This window comes from Garra rufa, chromosome 17, assembly GCF_049309525.1.
Source record: "Garra rufa chromosome 17, GarRuf1.0, whole genome shotgun sequence".
NCBI classification, from domain to species: domain Eukaryota; kingdom Metazoa; phylum Chordata; class Actinopteri; order Cypriniformes; family Cyprinidae; genus Garra; species Garra rufa.
The window spans coordinates 10,072,686-10,096,050 of record NC_133377.1 but is presented as its reverse complement, the minus strand read 5'-3'; the positions used below and the strand labels follow the sequence as shown (position 1 = coordinate 10,096,050).

The 23,365-nt window shown below is 37.9% G+C and overlaps 1 protein-coding gene across 1 annotated transcript in view; it reads left to right on the top strand.

Moving 5' to 3' along the window:
* The window catches only part of jarid2b (jumonji and AT-rich interaction domain containing 2b), a 93,490-nt gene that overhangs the window by 48,751 nt on the left and 21,374 nt on the right, over positions 1-23,365 (top strand). The window contains exons 9-10 of the mRNA XM_073822437.1: positions 7,939-8,108; positions 20,514-20,681. Of these exons, the coding sequence (XP_073678538.1) occupies positions 7,939-8,108; positions 20,514-20,681 (338 nt within the window). The remainder of the gene's footprint in view (positions 1-7,938; positions 8,109-20,513; positions 20,682-23,365) is intronic.

Sequence of the window (23,365 nt, the reverse complement as noted above, 5' to 3'; positions counted from 1 at the left end):
AGATCACAGTCAATCGAAAGTGCTTGTTTAGGTCTAAAAATGCAAGTCAAATAGATGGCATATTACACAAACAGCACAAAGCAGTGTGGCGTATGCTGAGCATTATAAATGTCTGTTCGGCAGTCACATCAAAGCATCGCATCACTGTCTGGTTGTTTTCAGAACATCGCAAGATTATAGGATTTGTCAGCTGAGTAAGGCTTAAGGCAAGGCCCAAGTTATGGTTTTGGCCATAGTGAAAAAAATAAATCTAAAATGCCTTTCTATGGACTCAGAGGCTGCCGGCACATAAAAAAACACCTTTATTTACTGTGTTATCCAGTTCATTCTTTTTCTATAGATCACCTTGATGGATCCATGAGGGCTGTGCTTTTCATCCTGTTATTGCAAAGTTGCCTCCATGTTAATACATGCACATGACTGAAAACAGGCCGAATGAATCAGTGTTGCACACAAAGGGTTTTATACACCCCTCCTCCCCTCTCTTCCCTCCTAAAACTCAAACATCTCTGCCCCCGGGGTCTATCAGTGCCTGCCCTCTCTTCATGGCTCCATCCATCTCCCTCCTGCAATCATTCATCTCTTTCTCCCTCCCTGCGAGCTTCTCCCCTGCTCCACTCATCTGATCCGGAGAGTGCCAGAGCCTGCTGCTGAGATTAGGAGTGACTCCAGCCGCTGTGGAATGCTTTGATGCTCCGGGATCTGGGGGGGAGGTGCTGACACCGGAGGGGTCGTCCCTTTTACCCCTGGCGCCGCCAATGTGCTTTTGTTTGTGGAAGCCCTCCAACTCCTCCTGTTCGGCACGATTTGGTGCTGTTTTAGAGGAGCGTCAGCCTTAAAAACAATCGTGCACACTGGAGAGTCTCTGAGTGCATGCAGTACCTGTTTTACTTTATCGTCATGCTGTGCGCTCAGGATCACGTTACCAAAGATTTCACATCACACCAACAGAGATCACAGAACACAACTGGCCACTCTGAATAAGGCTTGTGTTTAATATCCAACTGCTGATGCAGATGGGACAGCTTCAGTTGTTTAAAGTTGGAGACTGTGACTACCTCCTGTGATTGGAGGCAGATCAAGTGGAGGGACAACTTCTCAACGTGCAAATGATTAAGCATTAACACGTTTCATGTAATTGCATGTAATGTAAACCAGCAACCATGTGTGTTCCTGCATGCCACCATGATATTAGACTTCATCTGTACGTTTCTGTGATATACATTAAATTGTGCCCTCCAAGCTCACAACAGCTGTTGCTTGTAAAGCAGTGAAATATAAAGGTTACCAAAGCATTTTGTTACCCCACCTTTCTTAACCTCCTATGAGCCTTAGGGATCCAGTCACTGATTCTTTTCCTTTTCCGATGGGGCAAACCCAACTCCTCTTTCTTGCCGCTGTTCTGAAAGCTAATCAGTGATACAGAAGAGCTCCACATGTAACATCAGAGCAAGCCGTTTTTTGAAGGGTGAGGCTAAGGGATTAGAGGGGGATGAATCGGGACATCCTGCCATAATCCCTCCCTCCGCGCCTCCCAGCAGGTGCTCGCCCCTTGTGTTTTTCCTTTTTTGTTGTTTCACTTGGCTGCCCATTCACTGTTTCACTCCACTTCTGTCTGCTTCTTTCCACATCTCTGCCAGCTGGGCAGATCCACAGGAGGTCTGATTTATTCTGACCTCTTCGTTGTACCAGTATCTTAAGCACACCCTTACACAGGCGGAGGAGAGAAACTGGAGGCAGATACTGCACTTTGACACTGGTGGCATTATTTGAAATACAATAAAGACTTGAGGCAGATTGAATGCAGGTACTTTGGACCAAAACCATAGACCAGGGGTCTCCTGCAGAGATTGGCTCTAACCCTAATTTAACACACCTGAACCAGCTAATCAAGGTCTTACTAGGCATGCTAGAAACTTTCAGGCAGGTGCGTTGAGGCTAACTCCAGGCAGGAGTTGGAGCTGAACTCTGGAGGACTCCAGGCCTCCAGGACTGAGTTTGGAGACCCCTTCCATGGACCTTAGGTCTTCAACCCTGCTCTTGGAGACCTACTGTCCTGCGAAGTTTATTTCCAGCTTACTTCAACACACCTGCCTGTGATTATTCAAGCTTGTTAGCTGGTTAAGGTTTGCTTGATTAGGGTTGGTGCTAAACTCTGCAGGACAGTGGGTCTCCAGGAGCAAGGTTGAAGACCTCTGCTGTAGACCAGCTTGGAGGCATACACCTCCAAAACTGTAGACTGAATTTCGAGGTAGTAACTTGAAATTGTAGACTGGTTCGGAGGCAGATCCCTTGGCAGCTGTAGACCAAATCAGAGTCATATACCTTAATATCTGTAGACTTTGGATTTTGGAGGCATAGACCTTGAAAACTGTAAACCAATTGGTTGGAGGTAGTACATTGAAATCTGTAGGCTTATTTGGAGCCAGAAACTTTAGACAAGGGGTGCCTAAACTCGGTCCTGGAGGGCCAGTGTCCTGCAGAGTTTAGCTCCAACCCTAATTAAACAAATCTGAATACTAGAAACTTCCTGGCAGGTGTGTTGAGGCAAGTTGGTGCTAAACTCTGCAGGACACCAGACTTCCAGGACCGAGTTTGGACACCACTGCTTTAGACCAGTTTGGAGGTAGATACCTTCAAAACTGTAGACTGAATTTTGAGGTAGTAACTTGAAATTGTACATTGATTGGAGGCAGATCCCTCTGCAAACATAGACCAAATTGGGGGCATAGACCTGGAAATCTGTAGACTGATATGGAGCCAAAGATCTTGAAAATTGTAGACCAATTAGTTGGAAGTAGTAATTTAAAATCTGTAGATTTATTTGGAGCCAGAGACTTCAAACCAATTTGAAGGTAGATACCTTGAAAACTGGAAGCTAATTTGCAGGCTTGATACCCTAAATTGTAGACTGATTTGTAAGCTAATACATTAAAATGGGAAACTGATTTTGGAGAATTTGGAGGGAAACCTACATTTGAAGCTAAAGGTGGATTTCGAGGACAACACTTTGTCACTGGAGGCGGATATATTGAAATTCCTGGATGCCTTCTAGTCATTTCTGTTTATAAAATAAGAGAGATTAACATAAATGCACCCATTACCCTTTAAACTTGACCTCAGTCACATCTCTTCATCATGGGTTTTCACCATAAGCTAAATGGTAATAGGATCAGAGCCCTAGTTCCTGGAGTGACCTTACCCCGTTGTGGTTTTTATCAGCTGTAAATTATGCATGAGCCTCTTGTTAAAAGACTAGCATTGTAAGAGAACCCATATCTGTCCCATTAAGGAGTGCACAGGCTGGGAAGCTCCATGGGGCTATTGTGTTGCAATGTCTCTCACCCACTGAGGAAGGGTAAGACCAGCGGAACCGGAATGCCCAGATCAGTCATTCTCATGGCCCTCTTTACCCATCCTGTCTGGAGGATGTGGTTAGATCCCATCTCCACCCTCTATCACTCATGTTGCATTTTACAGACTGCTTCTCTCTGAGAAATACAGAAGGTTCAATATATCATTGCCTGGTTGACAGGGGAGTCTTGAAGTTGAAACAGAGTTCATTTGGAGTCAGGATTTATTTTGAGTGCATCATGAATTTTTACAGACACGTTATGATTGGGGACAGCCACAACTTCTGGGAAAATATGTGGAGCTCCAAAACTCTGAAACTTTCTAACAAGTTTATGTGCTGCCTACTTAGGCAAAATCCTAAACATCATGAACCTTCACAAGTTGCTGAATTGGTTCACTCTACATATGCAACAGTTCCTTGTGCCACACAAATTTTGACTCTGATACATATGATGAAGTTTAACTTTTTTATTGGAGTTTATGGAGGCTAGAATTGTCCAGTTTGATGAGATGCCACTAGTTTAAAGTATTCAGTGCAATGCATTATGTGATTGTCTTCCATCCAAAAAAAATTGCATGCAATTTTGCCCTAGAATTTGATATCTTAGAAAGCAGAATAACATTGCTTTCTACTTTTTGGAATAGCATTTGCATTTTGCTTGTCTACAAAGCTGTCTAGGGAACTCACTAGGTTTTGAAAGAGAGCTATCATTTAAATCTATTATGTTTGAGTTTGAAGATTATCAGAGTCATCAGATGTTATCATAACCATTTTCTTTTCAAAAGACTCACACATTTGCATGAATCCGAACAATATCCCAGGTAACTTTCCAGGGCTTTCCATTTTATATCATGCAAGGTTTGTATTTAGACTGTATAGAAGTGATAATAGGCATGCATTAAGTTGTAAACTGCTCTGCTCTGTGTAAAATGTAAAGCGATTACGCTACGTCATGTCGGCTATCCCAGCATGCATCCCTATCTCTGTCACTGGATACTTGTATGCCAAACAGTTGGCCATTATACCCTGTAATGAGGAACAGATAGGATAAATTGTCCAATAAAAGCAGGCCGTCTCTGAGATTCAGAGCAGTCTAGACTGACTCGATGAACCGTGACATCCTACGTTGTTTTACTGGATATTTTTTTGCACAGCTGCACCAGAACTACTCTGGTACTTAGCTGCGTTAATACTTCTAAAGCAGCAGTTCTCAGCTCCTAAAAATATTTAGGTTGCTTATAAAAACCATTGCAAGAAAAAGAGATTGTTTTCTTTATTTCTCCCGCAAAGTATGAGTTCTCCTCTGGACCCATCTAAATGAAGTTGCACCTCTGCCTGAAACACTTTAGCAATCAGTAAGTAATGGGGCAGTTGGCCGGCTTGTAAGTGCTTTGTTGAATATCTAGCAGCAACGTTTTATAGTCTAGGTTTTTTTATGCTTGTGTTTGTTGGCTGAAATCTCACTCAGCTGTCATCTAGTCCCTCCAGCTATCTACAGTGTTATGATGAACTTTTTGCCTGCGTAATCTCCATTAATTAATGTCATTGGTTGGGTGTGGAGCTGCAGACCCCATTTGAACAGATGATGCTGGTTTAGAGAGTGATTATGCATCTTTTTGAAACACAGCACATGTGTTTAAATCTTGTGTCCACTTGAATATTTCCCCATGTAAATAAACTACAGTCCATTGTAATTTCTTGTTTATATCCAGGTCTGTAAGAATTTCGATCTTTTTTTTTTTTTTTTTCTTCGGTTTTCTTCCAGCACATTTAATTGCCAGATCCTCATTGTTCACCATTGCAATTTGGTTTTGTTTTTAGTCATTGCTTTATTTTCTTTGAGCATTTGCCCCAAAGAAGTACACATAAACTTCATATCCCTTATAAATGCTTCAATAATGTGTTGGAAACCATAAAATTAAGATTTCAAGTTAGAATGTCTGGTGCCAAATAGATGTGAACGGAAGTTGCAGAGTTTCATCTTTTTTGTGGCATAGCGACAGTGCCTGTGCCATCAGTCACATCCATGAGAGACTGAAAGAGAAAAAAAGGAGAGAAACAATCTGTCCGCCGAACACAGCGCTGGTGAGAATTGATTAGCGATGCCGTCGCGGATTCGTCAAAGCTGCCGGGGCTTGGCAAGCCATCTCAGGCACGGTCCTCTGATTGAATGAGATTAATTTGTACAGGAGTGAATGATGTTTGTCTTTTACCCATCCCCCTTATTTTCTTTAATTCTGTGTGGGGAGAACATATTTGGCAGCAAACATCAGGCGTGGACTGAGGGGAGTGCGTGTGGGTAAAATGATGAAATGCAGCTGAAATGGAAAGTGCGTACACGCGTGCCTCCTCTGGCAGCACGCGGAGGGTGGAGGAGGAATTGAGACGTACGACTTTCCACTGTTTTTCGTATTCCATGCTGTTTCATGGGGAGAGCTGAACTGAAATGTAGAGTCAGTAAGTTAGACGTTTCTGAAAGGAGAAGTTGTGATGAGTGAGTGTGAGAGGCCATGAAAGTTGGCAGCTTTATTCATCCTTAGTACTATTTATCAGTCATCAGCTGCTGCTGAAGTCCTCACAGTGCGTAATGGAGAACTTAATTACATTTCAAAGGCTTGACGTGAAACAGCATTCAGAGGAAGAGTTAGTCGACATCTCATATGTGTCCGTTAGTGTAATTGTGTCACGTCGGTCACTCACAGAGAGTATCTGCACTGATTCTTGAGACGTGCAACAAAAACCACAACATTTTCACTTGAAATGAATCGGAGATGGTCACTACAGTGTTCAATTTACCATTTTATTTGATTTAATATTTTATTAGATTTATGACAATTGTGATATGAAAATTGTCAGAAGTAAACTCAGAATTCTCGGAAAAGGTCAGAATTGTGAGATGTAAACCCGGAATTCTGAGGAAAGAAGTCAATTGTGCATGAGATAGAAACAGAACTGCAAGATGTAAATTCTTAACTGTGAGAAAAAAAGCCATAATTCCCAATTAATATCTCCCAATTCTGACTTTTATGGAGAATTGTGAATTTATATCTCACAATTCTCAGAAGCCAGAAGTGTGAGCTACAAACCCGGTATTCTGAGGAAAGAAGTCAATTGTGCATGAGATAGAAACAGAAGTGCAAGATGTATATTCATAACTGTGAGGGAAAAATGCCAGAATTCCCAATTTATATCTCCCAATTCTGATATTTATAGAGAATTGTGAGTTTATATTTCATAATTCTGTCTTTTTGCCTCAAAATTGCAAGAAAATGTAAAAATTGTGAAAGTTTTATAAAAGATAAAAAAAACAAGCAACACTAAAATCTAAAGGGATAGTTCACACCTAAATGAAAATTCTGTCATTAATTACTCACCCTCATGTCGTTCTAAACCCGTAAGACATCTTCAAAACACAAATTAAGATATTTTGATGAAATCGAGAGCTTTCTAACCCTGCATAGACAGCAACACAACTGACATGTTCAAGGCCCAGAAAGGTAGTAAAGACAGTGGTGCAACCTTTAATTTTATGAAGCTACAAGACAACAACTGTATTCAAAAATTTGAGAGCATAATTAATGACAGAATTTTCATTTTTGGTTGAAGAAACTGGAATTCTGAGGAAAGAAGTCAATTGCGAGATATAAACAGAACTGCAAGTTGTCAACTCATAACTGTGAGGGGGGGAAAAGCCAGATATCCCTATTTATATCTCATAATTTTTACTTTAATGGAGAATTGTGAGTTTATATCTCACAGTTCAGTCTTTTTGCCTTAAAATTTAAAATTGTGAGAGAAAAAGTTGCTGTTTTATAAAAGATGGAAAAAGACGGCAACCCTAAAATCTAAAGGAATAGCTCACACCAAAATTAAAATTCTGTCATTAATTACTCACCCTCATCTCATTCCAAACCTGTAAGACCTTTGTTCATCTTCAAAACACAAATTAAGATATTTTGATGAAATCGAGAGCTTTCTAACCCTGCATAGACAGCAACACAACTGACATGTTCAAGGCCCAGAAAGGTAGTAAAGACATTGTTAAAACAGTCCATGTGACTCAGTGGTTCAAGTTAATTTTATTAATTTACGAGAATACTTTTTGTGGGCAAAGAAAACAAAATAACTTCATTCAACAATTTGAGTGGGTAATTAATGATAGAATTTGCATTTTTTGGTGAACTAACTTTATTTTCCGTTTTTCTGCAGTTCAGCAAGCTTAAAAAATGGTTGAAAACCTCTGAATTTGTATCCTATATTCTTTCAGTGCTCAACTGGGTTATCAGCATTTGGATAACTATCAAAAGTAGCAGCTCTTGTGTGCTAATAGGACCAAAAACGTGTCTGAATGTGTTCCAGATCGACTGAATTAGTCATGGCAACAGCTAGGCCCCGAGTGGAGTTTTACCATCACAAGAGCAAATGCGTTAAGATGAATTTATTGCTCTGGGCAGCGCTATCCGAGTCCCAGTGCCAAGTGGGGATTTGCAGAAGAAAAGTTTTTCTAATGTGTCCATAAACTCTGTTATATGATAGAACGCAAGTGTATTTAAAATCTATTGTTTCCATTCTCTCTCTCTTAGGCCCAGACTGCATGCACAGAGGAAGTTTGCTCAGTCTCAACCCAACTCTCCCAGCACCACGCCGGTGAAGATGGCCGACCCCTCTCTGCCCACGCCGCTCACACATATCACATTCCTCTCGAGTCGCAAGCCCAAGACAGAAGACTTCCTCACATTCATATGCCTTCGAGGTATTGCTTTGTTTTTCAGCATCTCTCCTTCCTCACCTTACCATCCAGATCTATTATAGTTTTGGCCATTTTTTAAATTCATTTTTATTTTTAATGGTGCATGAAACTGTTTCAGGTTAACTTTAGTCATTTCTTCTAACACATGACGACAACACTTTATTAGAAGCTCCACATGTATTACAAAATAATACAATCAAAGTTGATTATTTAACACGGCACAATGCAGTCCTTGCGGACAATTAAATGTGCTATAAATGTGCCATTGCTCCTACGTTTCGCAGTAAATTGTAACTACCCTCATTATAGGGTATCCAGCAACATGGACTGGATCCACTCTGAGGAACTAGTCACTGAATTTGCAGTTTAGGGCATGACTAATTATCCAGGAGTTATTTTTGAGGCTGTTTAGACCCTGTGCAGTTCAGATAAACTAAACGAGACTCTAATGTGTTTTGTGTTGGCTTTGCAGTGTTTCACAAAGAGAGCTGAGCCATTGAATGGCATAACAAATTTGCTTTTCACAGCTAATTATTTTGGTTTCGCCAATGCTAGATTTGCTACCCCCCTGAACATTATATGCGATAGTCATAACATAATTCAAGCTTGGGAAATTACTTAAATCAGACCACTCAGCATTGACAAAAAAATGTAAAAACAAAACATTTAGCACTTGGTTAACAAAACTGGTAACTCATTTTTGTCTTTTGCAATGATAATAACCTTTCAGACACCGCTGTCCAGCTCACCTGGTGTCCAGGTAAACTATCTGAACCGTAGCACCGATGTCTGGTATCATAACTCCAGTGCACTTGCTGCACAAACATTGACTTTCAAAGTTAGGAGGTATCTCACTGGCTGTTTCATGTTGAATAATGGAGGTGTTATCAGCTTGAAGTGTCACGGACACACTTTTACAAACACACCCACCTCTTGTGAACCAGGTTATGCCTTTCACAGGGGATTATGGGTGCCTCCTACTTTCAAGGTCAGTACACAGTGTTTCTATAGATTGAAGCTCAAATATTTAACCATAGAACAGGTAAAACTAAAGGCTTCAGGATAACAGAGCCTTGTTGCAAATTCATGCTGAATTTGAGTTTACAGGAAGTTATTTTCATTTAAAGAGATTATAAATTGACTTTTTTCTTCAGTGGAACAGTATGGGGAAGATTTCCAGTTGAAACTGATCCTTGGTGATCTATAAAATGCAAGTAAATGGCTACCGTCACTTTGAGAGTCAAAAAAAGCATAACAGGCAACATAAAATGTAGGGATGCACGGTATTGGATTTTTGGCGATATCCGATATGGCGATATTTTTCAACTAATTTTGGACTATGTCGATACCGATATATTTCCGTTTGTTTGGAAACAACACCAAGTCTTCTGTGCAGAAATTATAAGCAAATTATTTTTAATTTTGGTTAGTTTTTAACAAGAACGTATTTGTTAGAATTAAATGAACAATAATGAAATTGTTTTATGTCAGTTCATTAAAGTTTTGAAAATGACTATAAATAAACTATAGCAATCGCTACTTTTTTTTTCTTTTGAAAAATGCAGTGGCAAACTTTAACATTTTATTTTAAGATTTAATATTTGTAGAAGGTCTAAAAGCAACAGAGTTGTAAAAATTTTAAATCTTTTAGAGCTCATAATTTGTTTTAAAAAACATAGCATATTAATACAGATTAATGAATAAATCAGTATACATTTTTATGTTATTTACAAGTATAATGTTTGTGATTTTTCTGACCTTTGAATCAAAACATACCTATGATTTTATGACATCAATTACTGCTTTATGTAATCAGAAACAGTCTAAATGTCTATTTTACTTTCATTTTATTAGAAGTAGGCCAACAGCGCCCCCTACGGAATTAAAACTCCTTACACTCCTGCCAGTGTTGCCAAGTCCACAGTTTTCCCACGGAATTGGGCTACTTTAACACTGTTCCTGCAAGTTTTTTTTTTTTTTTTTTCATGTCCACTGGTTAAAGCGAACTCAATAACATGATATTTACCCTCTGAAATGCGAGTTTTAACAGGGGACCCCCTCCAAAATGCGATTGGGCTAGTTTTAACTAGCAGTTGGCTGGGTTTTGTGAAAACCTGGCAACCCCGGCTCCTGCTACCACTGCTATTACTATTTACTCTACCACATACCAATACGTGCATTCTCAGATTAAATGCAGCGATCCAAAACAGTGAATCTAATCATGATTCAGGCAAAAGTTTGCTTTAAGAATGAGCCACACTGCTGACATGATCTATGCACTAGTACGCCCTGAAAGCATTATTATTCCTGAAAGCAAGAGTTATTCCTCTTATCAGCATTACATATCGGCATATTTTTTCATAGCGGGCCGATGCCGATATTTACATTTACATATAAGCCATTTGCATCCCTAATGCAATGAATACCTTGGCTGCTGATGATATATTAAGGTTTTATGAAGTGAAGCAATTGAAGCTTTAGATGTTTAGCACATTTCAATCCATTCTGTGGATTTTCCTATTAAATCAATGCAGAAAATGCGACAATGTTAATAGATTTCGATTGTCTGCTTTTAGCTGTTTGTAGACTGTATGTGAGGCCCTTTTTATTGTGCTTAATATTTATGAGTCTTTAAATTCATTTACTAGGATCAGAAGTGTAGTCTGCAGATTTTCAACTTAACGATCAAAAAAAGTAAAATTTCTCTGGCGTTTCACGCAAGTCCTGAGATGTGTAAAAGGTAGGAAAAGTGGAAACAGAATATTCCGTTTGTACCATTTAAAAAACCTGAAAACGAAAGCTTGCTGGCTCTTGAATTTATTCTCTGGCCGGAGTTTTTACAACATAATACTTAAACCTTGCGGGAGATGGTTTAGACTGCCTCATTTCAGTATAAACTTTCCTTCCTCCACAGGATTTCAGAATAGCAGCCCAGAAATATCCTGTAACATGCTTTCCAAAAACAAGACGTCCATTAGCCAAAATTTACGGCTGTTGCTTTCTATAAAAGTAGTATTTTAATCACTTTATCAGGTGATCGTGTGAGTGACGGCACTGTATGAAACATTAGCTAGTTGTATCAGATGTGTTATGCCCCGTGTACGCAATCGGGTCAGCTCAGGCCTTCTCGGACTTGGCCGAAACTTGACTTGGCCTGGTGTGTGAGGTCAGGGAGAGGCCAGAGCCACGCGTTGAGGGTGTTACATATCAGCCTCAACTCTCAGTGACTCTCCTAGCTGTTTTTTTCCACAGCGTCAATTAGACGATGGACTGCACCTCACTAACCGTACACCGGCCTCCTAGTGGTATTATTTATAGATGATACTCCCCTACAGAGGCCTGTGCGTATATTAGTGTGTGTGTGGGGGGGGAGCGCAATGTTGCCCAAATGGCATTACAATACACTGGTGTTATGAGAAGCAGAGAGTTGTCATCACGCCATCTGTCGGTTTATCCTTCAAAGATTCCCTGACATTCAATATCTTCCAGAGGGCTCTTTACTTTGGCATGTCTGTTCCAGTCATCAGGAGAGGCGGTCTTGAGAAGACAGTGTTGATCTTTCGGAGGGGTGGAGGTAGAGAGGATGGGTAAATACAGATCAATGGATTCTGGGTAAATATAGCCAGGGTCAAATGGGCAGTCCTACAATAGCTGAGTTATGGCTGACTGCCAGTGAAACGCAGCTCTTATCTGACACAGAGAAAGTACTTAACCGGACCGCCGTGTGCGATTGCTGAGTAGAGCGCAGGCTGTGATTTATGCGACGTTGTGAAATCTCTGACCATTTTCTCAAAAGAAAATTGTTTTCTTGTCTTAAACAGACATAATCCCTGGGGTTCTGCCTTTTGAGATATCAACCGCATAATTAGCAGTGTTTTTTGTTTTTAAAATTGATTTTTTTTTTTTTTTTTTTTTTTTTTTTTTTTTTTTTTTAGCATCCGGATTGTGTCTTCTGATGCAATGTAAAGTAATGCACTGCACACACAATGCAGGAATTATGCTCTGATGTAAGCCGTTTCTGTTTTCATGCTCAGTGCCACTTTAAATCCTGATGGGCGTTTAAATGCATGGACAAAGCATTTTTATGCGTGTGTGTGTGCATGTGTATTGGAGTAGTCTGAGTGAGTTCTGCTACACAAACAGGAAGATTTAAAACAATCTAAACATCTGTGCAGATGGCTTGTCCTCAGTGTCTTTAATAGTAGTCTTAAACATTATTTTGGAGGTCTTAAAGGGATAGTTCACCCAAAAATAAAAATTACCCCATGATTAACTCACCCTCAAGCCGTCCTAGGTGTATATGACTTCTTCTTTCAGACGTATACAATCAGAGTTATATTAATAAATCTCCTGGTTCTTCCAAGCTTTATAATAGTGGTGAATGGCTGTTTTGAAGTTCAATAAAGTGCATGCATCCATCATAAAAAGTGCTCCAAACGACTCTGGGAAGTTAATAAAGGTCTTCTGAAGCAAATCAATGCATTTGTGTAAGAAAAATACCTATATTCAAAGCACTATAAACTGTAATCACTAGCTTCCACTAATTGTTGTACACGTGTTCACTTGAGAGTGGCGCTCCAGCGGATGACATAGGCATTGCATCAGCTCTGCTGAGAATATGGTAGTCTTGTGAAAACCAAATTTGGCTTCTATCGAAAGCCTCAGACAATTTTCTTTACAAATCCTGGTTTTGTACTTGCAATTTATGACCACTTCTGTGTTCGTCGCTTCTCACCAGAGTCCTACGTCATCCACTGGAACGCCACTCTCTCATGAATGCGCATACTACACTTTGCGGAAACTAGAGATTACGGTTTATAAAGTTTTAAATATGGATATTTTTCTTACACAAACACATCGATTCACTTCAAAAGGCCTTTATTAACCCCTGGAGCTGTGTGGAGTACTTTTTATGATAGATAGATGCACTTACTGGACTTCAGAATTTCAACACCCATTCACTGCCATTATAAAGCTTGGAAGAGCCAGGACATTTTTCAATTTAACTCCAATTGTATTCGTCTGAAAGAAGAAAGTCATATACACCTATGATGGCTTGAGGGTGAGTAAATCATGGGTTAATTTTCATTTTTGGGTGAACGGTTCCTTTAATGATGAAAGAAAACATCTTGTTGTACTTTACAGACGAAAAGTCTGATTTATTTTGGAAAATTACTGTACATTTCAATGACTTGTTCAAGTGATTTGCTTACTGTTCGTGGAAATCCCTGTGTAACCTTGGTGTGTAGGTAATTATTGCTGTTAAATCAATATGGATTTATGTACTGGCACACACATAAATATTTATTATATGTATTTTATTCCATCAAATCTATTACATTATTTTTATTTTGTTTATACAAAAGGTATGTAAAAGTATTAATAAAAAGTATTATTAAATGGTTTCCTTAAACATGCTGTAACCCTGACATACACACTCCTCATAACGTGAGCTCGAGTAGGTAAGGAGATATGGGTAAATGAATAACCTACTCTATTGCCTGTGTTACATAACAGGCAGCTGTAACTGTATTTTTATGTCCCTTTGAATGTCCTCATGAGCATTTAGTTCAATTCCAGCGTCTCTTGGATATCGTTGACTGTCCTAAAGTCTTTATTTACATCTCTCAGGCCACAGCAGCCGCATTCAAACCACAGCCACGTGTGTCGGCGTGAAGCTGTTGCACTGGCGCTGTGCGCTATGAAAGAACAAAGATAGCTGATTTCAATTCAATTAAGTGCGCTGACGTGTGCGGCTTGGCGGTGGGGCAGCAGGCTGATTAAATTCTCCTGGCGACTCCTCAAGCATAGGGCAAACTGGGTTAATGGATTTGCAGACATTCAGGAATGTAAATTAGAAGAGATATAATCCATAATCCCCTCGCATTCTTGCTGCCGCCGCAGCCCAGAGACAATGTTTTTAATGTCCCCTCTTATTCTCCTCTCTCACTGTTCTGTAGTGCACTCCATACTGCCATATGCTGTCACATAGATGGGATATACAGTAGTGCCAGGCAGGGGGGCTGTTAACTGTCACATCCCTGCACTCAAATGCCATGTACCTCGACCTGCTGGAGAACCTGTTAACCTGACAGGAGCCCTGACAACATTGGGTCAAGATCTCAAGCTGGTTCACCGGTAGATTTATAAAAGGGAAAAAATCACCTAAAATATGACTTTTCTCTTCATTTATTCACCCTCATACTGTTTCAAACCTGTATGACTTTTTTCTTCTGTGGAGTGTTTAGGTCCTTCACTAAAAGTTGGTTTAACAGTCAAACCATTTCTCACATTACCACAGTTTATTCGCTATAGTTTAGAAAGTGATAATAAAATATGACTAGAACTCGGAGTTAAACTTTCAAAAACAAATTCATCTTGATAAAGTCAGATAACTTTGATAGAAAGGTATGTAACAAAACATGGCCAGGTCAAAGTGTCAAATCATTTGTGGTCCCCAATATTTAATCCTTTTTTTTTTTTTTTTTTTAGTATGAAGTTTTTTGGGTATAATATGTTACAGTTTACTTTATTTTGCTATCCTCACTTACATAAATTAACTATAGTGTCCTGCACCCACTAGTAAAAAAAATATATATTTTAAAATTATATCTGATGTCTGAATAATTTTTCGTTTGACTGTATATAGAAATAATGCACTTTAAGTGTGAATTGAATGTAATGTTTTCAGACAATTAATTTAATGTTAATTGCATTTAAATGAAAATGTATTATAGTTTAAATGTATATAAATGCAGTTAGTTGAACTTTTGGTATGTCATTTTATAATTCTTTAATTATAATGGATTTTAAATATGGTTAGTTTAAGTTTACTGCTGAACATACTGGTGAGTATTTATGGTAAACTAAATATTATAGTTTACCATAAATTTTTAAATTTTATTATATATATTTATATATAAAAATGTCATCACTACAAATCTTTATTTACAAATATTACACATTATCACCAGATAATATTTAGTTTACCATATATATGGTTTAAAAGTACTATTAACATACTTTTCAATTATGATCAAATAATTTACATGTGCTTTAGTATGCTTTAAAGCTTAAAAAGCATTATTAAAACAATTTAAAATGTACTTTAGGAAAAACTATATTTATTTTTTTATTTGACAGTACTTTTACAAAGTACTTTTAAAAGTGTACTTATATTAAGAAACAGTCACAAAAGTCGACTTTTTTAACATTTTATTTATATGTTTAAGAGTTGTCTATTACAAGTATGCAGTACAAGTAAGCACATTTCTTTTTCACAAAGGTATGCTTTAATTGTATAGAAAAGTGTGTGAAAGTTTTTTTTTTTTTTTAGAGCTCTTACCTCTCATATGAAGCTCTTATGAAGAAGTTTATTCAGGTTTGGAATGTTGTGAGGTTGAGTAGATGACACAATTTTCATTTGGGGGAACTCTTTAGCAGTGTTGTTTTCGTCAACGATGACGATGACGAAATCATTTCGTTGACGCCACTTTTTTTCATGACGATAACGAGAAGATGACGAGATAAAAATGGCTCGTTGATGACTAAAACATGACGAGACAAGAATAGACGAAAATGTTAGTGGGTGGTCCGTCAGACATTTTAAATGCATGACATTTCTGCTTATTGTGCATGCCAATTAAAACTTAAAAAGTATCTGACGCTATGGCAAGCCATTTTAGCATTAAATACTCTTTGCTATACTAGTATGGCAAGCCGTTTTAGCATTCCATACTTGTTTGTCTTTTATGTTCTAAAACATTCCTTCATTATTGTAATTATTGGTGAAAATAGTCGATCCGGAAGCTCACATTGTGTTGAACTATAGATCTGCTAACTTATAAGTGACACTACCCAACAGCAAAATACTTACTGACCTACATTAATTTTTTAAAAGACTACTTTTTCCCCTTTTTTTGACTTAAACTAGACTAAAACCTTTTTGACTTTTCGTCGACTAAAATTGGACTAAAACTATCACATATAGAAGTGACTAAAATTTGACTAAAACTAAGAAGCATTTTAGTCCAAAAGACTAAGACTAAATCTAAGATGGTTGTCAAAAACAACACTGCTCTTTAGGGACACTTCCTCACTCCCTCTAACCATGTGCTTGATCAAAACAGTCCGCACGGCAACCAGCCGTCCAATCAGAGTGTGAGCTGCTGCTCAGCCAGATTTTGATTGGCTTTCATTGAGCTTCAATTCGAACCTCCTTTGCTTTATAAAACGGGACAAAAGAGGAGCTTCCGAAGTAGAACACTTCAGTTGTAATTATGTCTGTGCTTGAATTAAAAATGACAATTGTAATGGATGCCTTCATCTTTAATTATGATCTGTGTCAGCCTGTGAATATGAGAGCACACATAATTGGGGAAGGTCTGTTTTTTATTTTCTTTCTCTCAGAGAGATGACAGATTTGGATTCGGCTCCAGAGAAAAAGAGGCTGAAGGCATGATTGCGATCAGAAATCCGGTTTGTGCACCCCTGAAGCCAGTGACCGGGAGCTAAAACTGGGCTACTCCCTACCCAGCATTCCCTGGGGCACTTAGTTAACCTCATGGTGGGGAGAGCCTGAATTGGGGACTCATTTGGGGGGAGTGTGAAATAGGTTATAACGTTTTCTAGAGTCCTGTTTTGCAGAGCATCTAAAAGTAGGAAAAAATAGGGGAAACCCTAGCGGTTTCCCACCCCCTTTATGACCCTGGACGACCCTCAGGTCTGTGAGCTATTGGCTTTTTGACCTTTTACTCCCACAGTATGGGAGAGCGAGATAATGATAATGGCAGCCATTTTCTTAATAACTTAAGGTGCCTGGTTTGTTTGTTTGGTTTTTTTTTTGTTTGTGGCTGAATTATGTTAAGACTGAAAGTTCATCCTGACATATTTGTTTTTCTTTGCTTTGTTTGATTTGGTTTGTTTATTTGTTTTGTTTGGTTGGTTTCGTTTTATTTGGTTAGGTGTTAGGTTTTGTTTTTGATGTGGTTGTTTTGCTTTTTACTTTTTGTTAAATTTGGTTTGGGTTTTGTTTGTTTTTGTTTTGTTAGTTTTTTTTTTCATTTGGTTTTATTTGGTTGTTTTTTGTTTAGTTTTATTTGGTTTGGCTTTGCTTTTGTTTGATATGGTCTTGGTTTGGGTTTTAGTTGGTGTTTTTTTTTTTTTTTTTTTCATTTGGTTTTATTTGGCAATTTTTGTTATTTGGTTTTGGTTTTGTTTATACTTTTTGTTAAATTTGGTTTGTTTTTTAGGTTTTGTTTGGTTGTTTTTTTTTATTTTATTTGGCTTTGCTTTTGTTTGATATGGTTTTAGTTTGGGTTTTAGTTGGTTTGTTTTGACTGGTTTTATGTGGTGTTTTTTTTTATTTGGTGTTTTTTATTTGGTTTTGGTTTTACTTTTTGTTAAATTTAGTTTGGGTTTGCTTTTGTTTGATATGGTCTTGGTTTGGGTTTTAGTTGTTTGGTTTTGTCTGGTTTTATTTGGCGTTTTTTGTTTGTTTTATTTGGTTTTGCTTTTACTTTTTGTTAAATTGGTTTGGGTTTGTTTGGTTGTTGTTTTTTGTTTTTGTTTGGTTTGGGTTTGTTTTTTTTATTTGGTTTGGCTTTGCTTTTGTTTGATATGGTTTTGGTTGAGTTTTAGTAGTTTTGTCTGGTTTTATTTGGTGTTTTTGTTTTGTTTGGTTTTGCTTTTTGTTAAATTTGGTTTGGGTTTGTTTGTTTGTTTTTAGTTTTATTTGGTTGCTTTTTTTCTTTATTTGGTTTTGTTTGGTTGGGTTTTGCTTTTGGTATGGTTCTGCTGATTGTTGATTCTGTTTTGTTTGTTTGTTCTTGTGCCATATGGTGTAACCATCAAGTGGCTTTGTTTCAAAGCAGGCTGTAGTCCTGTTTTATATGTTAGCATATTGAAGTTACGTTAGCCACATCTTTCTCACATCCAGTTCTTTCTGTAAAGAACATCATTCATATTATATGACTGATACTTCTAGGAGTGGAGAATGTGATTACAAATGTGAGGTGGTCAGTGTAAAAATATATATTTTTTTAAATATTGATACATTTTACCTCAAGTTTATCAGTATTATACCAAAAAGATTCTGTCTTCATTTCAATAATGTACTGTACTTGTAAATGTAAAAATGAATTATTACTACAAATAATAAATGCTATGTTAGTTTGTTAACTAATGTAGTTAACTAATAATAACAAACAACCTTATTTTAAAGGGTTACCATTATAGTGAACAAATACACTCTAATGTGAACACCGGTGATGCAGAGTTCTGGCCTTCTCTCGTCTATTGGCCCTTTTACAGCCATCCATTTAATAGCACCTCGTTAAGATCTGTACTTCATTCAGTCATTTTATGTGTTCCCCAAATAGTCAACCTGTCTCCATTGCCATTATAAATGTTGTCACATAGACCATAAGCATTAATGTGGCATGTCGAATACTACATGTATGCAGTGACATCACCACCACAGCCGCGCCGGCCGCAGCTTCACGTTAATAGAGAGCTAATGAGAGCACATTCGCAGGGCCATGGCCGACACACTCATGTTTCATTCATGAGTCTAGCAGAGAACAGCACTAGATAATGATAATTGTTGCCCGGTGTGGTGTGAGGACGAATCGCAGACGTGCAGTAGTGCAGGTTTAAGCGCTGATAGGGCTGGAGGGGGCAGCTAATGGGCAACAGGCATTTGACATTCATCACCTGCACTGTTTGGAAGAGAAATATTGATGTTGCCAATGCAGATTCAGCTATTACTGGAGATGCAGTGTGTAAGACTAGGTAATGTGATGTGTGTCTTAGGAAGGCTGGAAATGTGACACAATAAAACAACAAAACACATTGGTAACATGGTTAATACAGAAATAATTATTGTATAATCAATTATACAAAATTAATAAATCAATTGAATTAAAATTGTGTTTAGAGTGTGAGATTAAGAGAGCAAAGAAACTTGATTGAATCGAGGTAGATCGACTTTTTTTGTTTAGTTTATTTTTTAGTTTAGTTTATTTAGCTTTGTATTTTGATTTAGTTTGGTTGGATTTTGTGTTTTATTTGGTTTTGATTTAATTGGTTTTGGTTTGTTTAGATTTGGTTGTTTTTTTATTTTATTTGGTTTGGTTTTGTTTTTGTTTGGTTGTTTCTGTTTAGTTTTATTTGGTTTGGTTTGGTTTTGTTTTTGTTTGGTTGTTTCTGTTTAGTTTTATTTGGTTTGTTTTTGTTTTTGTTTGGTTGTTTCTGTTTAGTTTTATTTGGTTTGGTTTTGCTTTTGTGTGGTTGGTTTTGCTGTTTGTTTGTTTGTTTGTTTCGTTTTCTTTTCATTTGATTTAGTTGTGATTGGTTTGTTATGCTTTTATTTGGTTTGGTTTGTTTTTCTTTTTTTCTTTTGTTTGATTAGGTTTTGATTGGTTTGTTTTGCTTTTGCTTAGTTGGTTTTATTTGGTTTGGTTTTGCTGTTTGCTTGTTGGTTTTGTTGTTTTTTATTTGTTTTGCTTTTGGTTTGGTTTTGCTGTTTGTTTGTTTGTTTGTTTGTTGGTTGGTTTTGTTTTGTTTGGTTGGTTTAGTTTTATTTATTTTTTAGTTTAGTTTTATTTGTTTTTGTTTGGTTGGTTGGTTTTAGGTTTGGTTTAGTCATTGGTCAAACATTTAATACCATTTCTTGCTTTCAGCATTTTCAGCTTTTTATTTAGCTTTGTTTCTGTTTGTTTTTCTTTTGCTTTTGTTTGATTTGGTTTTGGTTTGTTTGGTTTTGATTGGTTTGGTTTGCTTTTGTTCGGTTTTATTTGACTTGGTTTCAGGTTTGTTTTACTGTTTGCTTGTTGGTTTTGTTTGTTGGATTTTGTTGTTTGTTTGATTAGGTTGTTTGGTTTGGTTTTATTTGGTTTCGTTTTCTTTTTCTTTGTTTAATTTGGTTTTAGGTTTGGTCATTGGAACAACCTTTTATGCCATTCCTTGTTTTGTTTTGTTTTTTGTTTGTTTTGGTTTTTTTTGCTTATCCACAATCCATACCGCACCAAACTTTTTAGCTTTTGAGCTTTGCCTGATCCAAGAGCAATGTTTTATTGTGGTCCTCCTCACATGGGACTGTATCAGCTGGTGTTTTTTAAAGCATAGTTTCCTTAAAGAGAAACATCAGACAGACACAGTCACTCGTGGCTCCAAATCTCCACTCAGCACACACAGAAACAGAGGAGTGTAATGTACTCAGGCGTCCTACGGCTGCTACAGTCTCTAATCTCATCCAGAGCAGCAGCTGATTTTGAGAGGATTACAGTCGCAATAGAAACTGAGATTACAGAGTTGTGCCGGTTTATCCCATTCTCTTTGGCCACTTCTCAGGAAATGCGCAGAGCCTGTGGCTTCCTTTAACACTTTCTGTCTCTCTTTCCTTCTCAGGCTCACCGGCATTACCCAGTAACGTGGCCTACTTCGGCTGCTCTCAGGATGCGGAGGATCTGGATGATGAAGAGGAAATTGAGGAAGAGAAACCACCAAGTGTGGCATCTACGTCATGCCAGTCTACACCCAAGAAGGGCAAACTGCCTGGCAAGATCAACGGAATCGGTAAGAACAGAGTGAAAAATAAAAATAATGCACCAAAATAGAGTATCACAATATTTTTGTCCAAGTAAATGCAGCCTTTGTGAGCATGCTTTCAAAACCAAAAAATCAAACTTAGTGTAAATGCCTTCTGCAAACTGTACATGTAACGAGAGAGAAGACTTGCCACTTCCTTTGTGGAGATGTGTGGGGAATGTTGTGTTGGAGGGGAACGTGACGCTTCCATCTTTCCACTCCAATTATCACTTTAGTAAGAAAGGCGGTAACAAGGTGTTTATGCATTCAGCTCACAGCTGTGCCGAGTAACGGCGAGCAACGCGTCGCTGTACGCTACACACACACACACACACACACACACACACACACACACACACGTTGGGTTTACATGTTTTATGGGGACATTCCATAGGCTTAATGGTTTTCATACTGTACAAACCATATTTTCTATCGCCCTACACCTACCCTACACCTAAACCTAGCCCTCACAGGAGAGTGTGCACACTTTTACTTCCTCAAAAAAACTCATTGTGCATGATTTATAAGCCTGTTTCCTCATGGGGACCTAAGAAATGTCCCCACAAGGTCAAAATCTACTGGTATTACTATCCTTGTGGGGACATTTGGTCCCCATAACGTGATGAATACCAGGTACACACACACACACACACACACATCCACGCAACAAATGAAGGAAAGACAGCCTTATAAGACAGTTAAAGCACTTTGTTGATACTCTCAATAGATGTTGTGTGAGTTTAAAGAGGGGCAGCAAGTTATTGCGGGAGCATATGTATTAATGAAACACGATGTTATCAAACAAAAATAGTCTGTCAGCAAATAATTGAAAGCCAAGCGCCTGTTTAATTGGGTTAAAGTATTATTAGTAGCAATCAGAACATCAAGCTGGCATCTATATATAAACACAGATACAGTGGTTATATGTATTGTAGGTTTTGTGGCTGTGTAGCCAACAGTTTTGTTGTTTATTTTTCTTTGAAGCCTCAGACTTGTAGTCTGAATCCCAGTGTGCATACTACTCTCCTACATAGTATGAGAAATCAAGATCAGTATGCATTAAATCATCTTACATAGACAGTAGCATGTCATAGGTGCACCTGGACTGTCTTGTCTACTTGTCTATTCTTGTTCGTTCAGCTCTGAACAAATGAACTCAGTTTTATTTCTCAAGTCAACTTAAATCGATCTTGATTGCTCCAAATTGGCCCAGGTTCAGGAATTTGCTTTTTTTGTTCCTTACAGGCTTGAGGTTTTATGTATGTGGACTATCAACTACCTCGGCTGGTTGGAAACGTGAAATGCACACAGGATCACATGGCCCGCATCTCTTTCATGCCGTTTATCCTCGGCCTATCCCGTTCCTGGATGCAGCCCGTTGTCTGAGCTGGCCCGTGTCAGATGTGACACTTTAATATGGAGCGCAGGCAACGCTCCAGTCTTTCTCTCTCCGTGTGTCTCTCGGAGCGAGAGAAACCACAGTGCACTGCTTTCATTCGCTGAACCTCAGTAACCCAGAGGCGTGTTTACATTTCTAAATTAAACACCTTTTATTGAGTTCAGCTGTCGGTAGCAGTTCCAAGCGCAAGTCGTACAGCGCGAAAGCCCGTCCGTTTCCCCCCTCGCTGACACGCTCTGCTGCCTGTTGATATTTAAACACTGTAAAATTAAAGTGAGCAGTCATAAATACAGAGAGCAGTTTGAATACGTGTTAATTAGAGCCGTCCAGAGGGCCTGATAACAGACAGACTACCCTGTCCAAAAACCCTGAATATGTTTTCTAAAGCATGATCCATGGAGAAAGTAGATGTACTGATGTATTAAAAACAAACTCACAGATGAGAGGGAGCGAGGTTTTTTTTTTTTTTTTTGATTTGTTTTTGGTGTTTTTGTTTTGTGTTGTGGTGTTTTGTTGTGTTGTGTTCTTGGTTTTGTTTTATTTTGTTTGGGTTTGGCTTTTGGTGTTTTTGTTTTGTTTGGGTTTGGTGTTGTGTTGTGTTTTGTGGTGTTTTTGGTTTTGTGGGGGTTTTTGTATTAGCTTTTGGTGTTTTTGTTTTGTTGGCTTTTAGTGTTTTGTTTTTGTTTGGTTTTGTTTTAGGCTTTGGTGTTTTGTTTTGGATTTTACTGTTTTGTTTTGTCCTGTGTGTTGTTCTTGGTTTTGTTTTGCCTTTTGGTCTTTTGTGGTGTTTTTACTTAAGTTTTTGGTATTTGTTTTGGCTTTTGGTGTTTTGTGTTGTGGTGTTTTGTCTTGTGCTTTGTTTTTGGAGTTGTGTTTTGAGTTCTTGGTTTTGCTTTAGCTTTTAGTGTTCTGTTTTGTTTCGACTTTTACTGTTTTGTGTTGTGGTGTTTTTACTTATTTTTTGTTTTGTAGTGTTTTTACTTAAGTTTTTGATTTGGTTTGGCCTTAGGTGGTTTTTTTTTGTGTCGTGGTACTTTCAAATTTTTTACTTTTTTTCAGCTTTTGGTGGTTTGTGGTGTTTTTGTTTTGTTTTAATGTTTTGTTTTGGATTTTGGTGGGTTTTTTTGTGTGTGTTGTGGTGTTTTTACTTATTTTTTTGTTTTGGCTTTTGGTATTTTGTTTTGTCTTGTGCTTTATTTTTGGTTTTGTGTTGTTCTTGTTGTTGTTTTAGCTTTTGTTGTTTTGTTTCAACTTATGTGTTGTTTTTACTTAT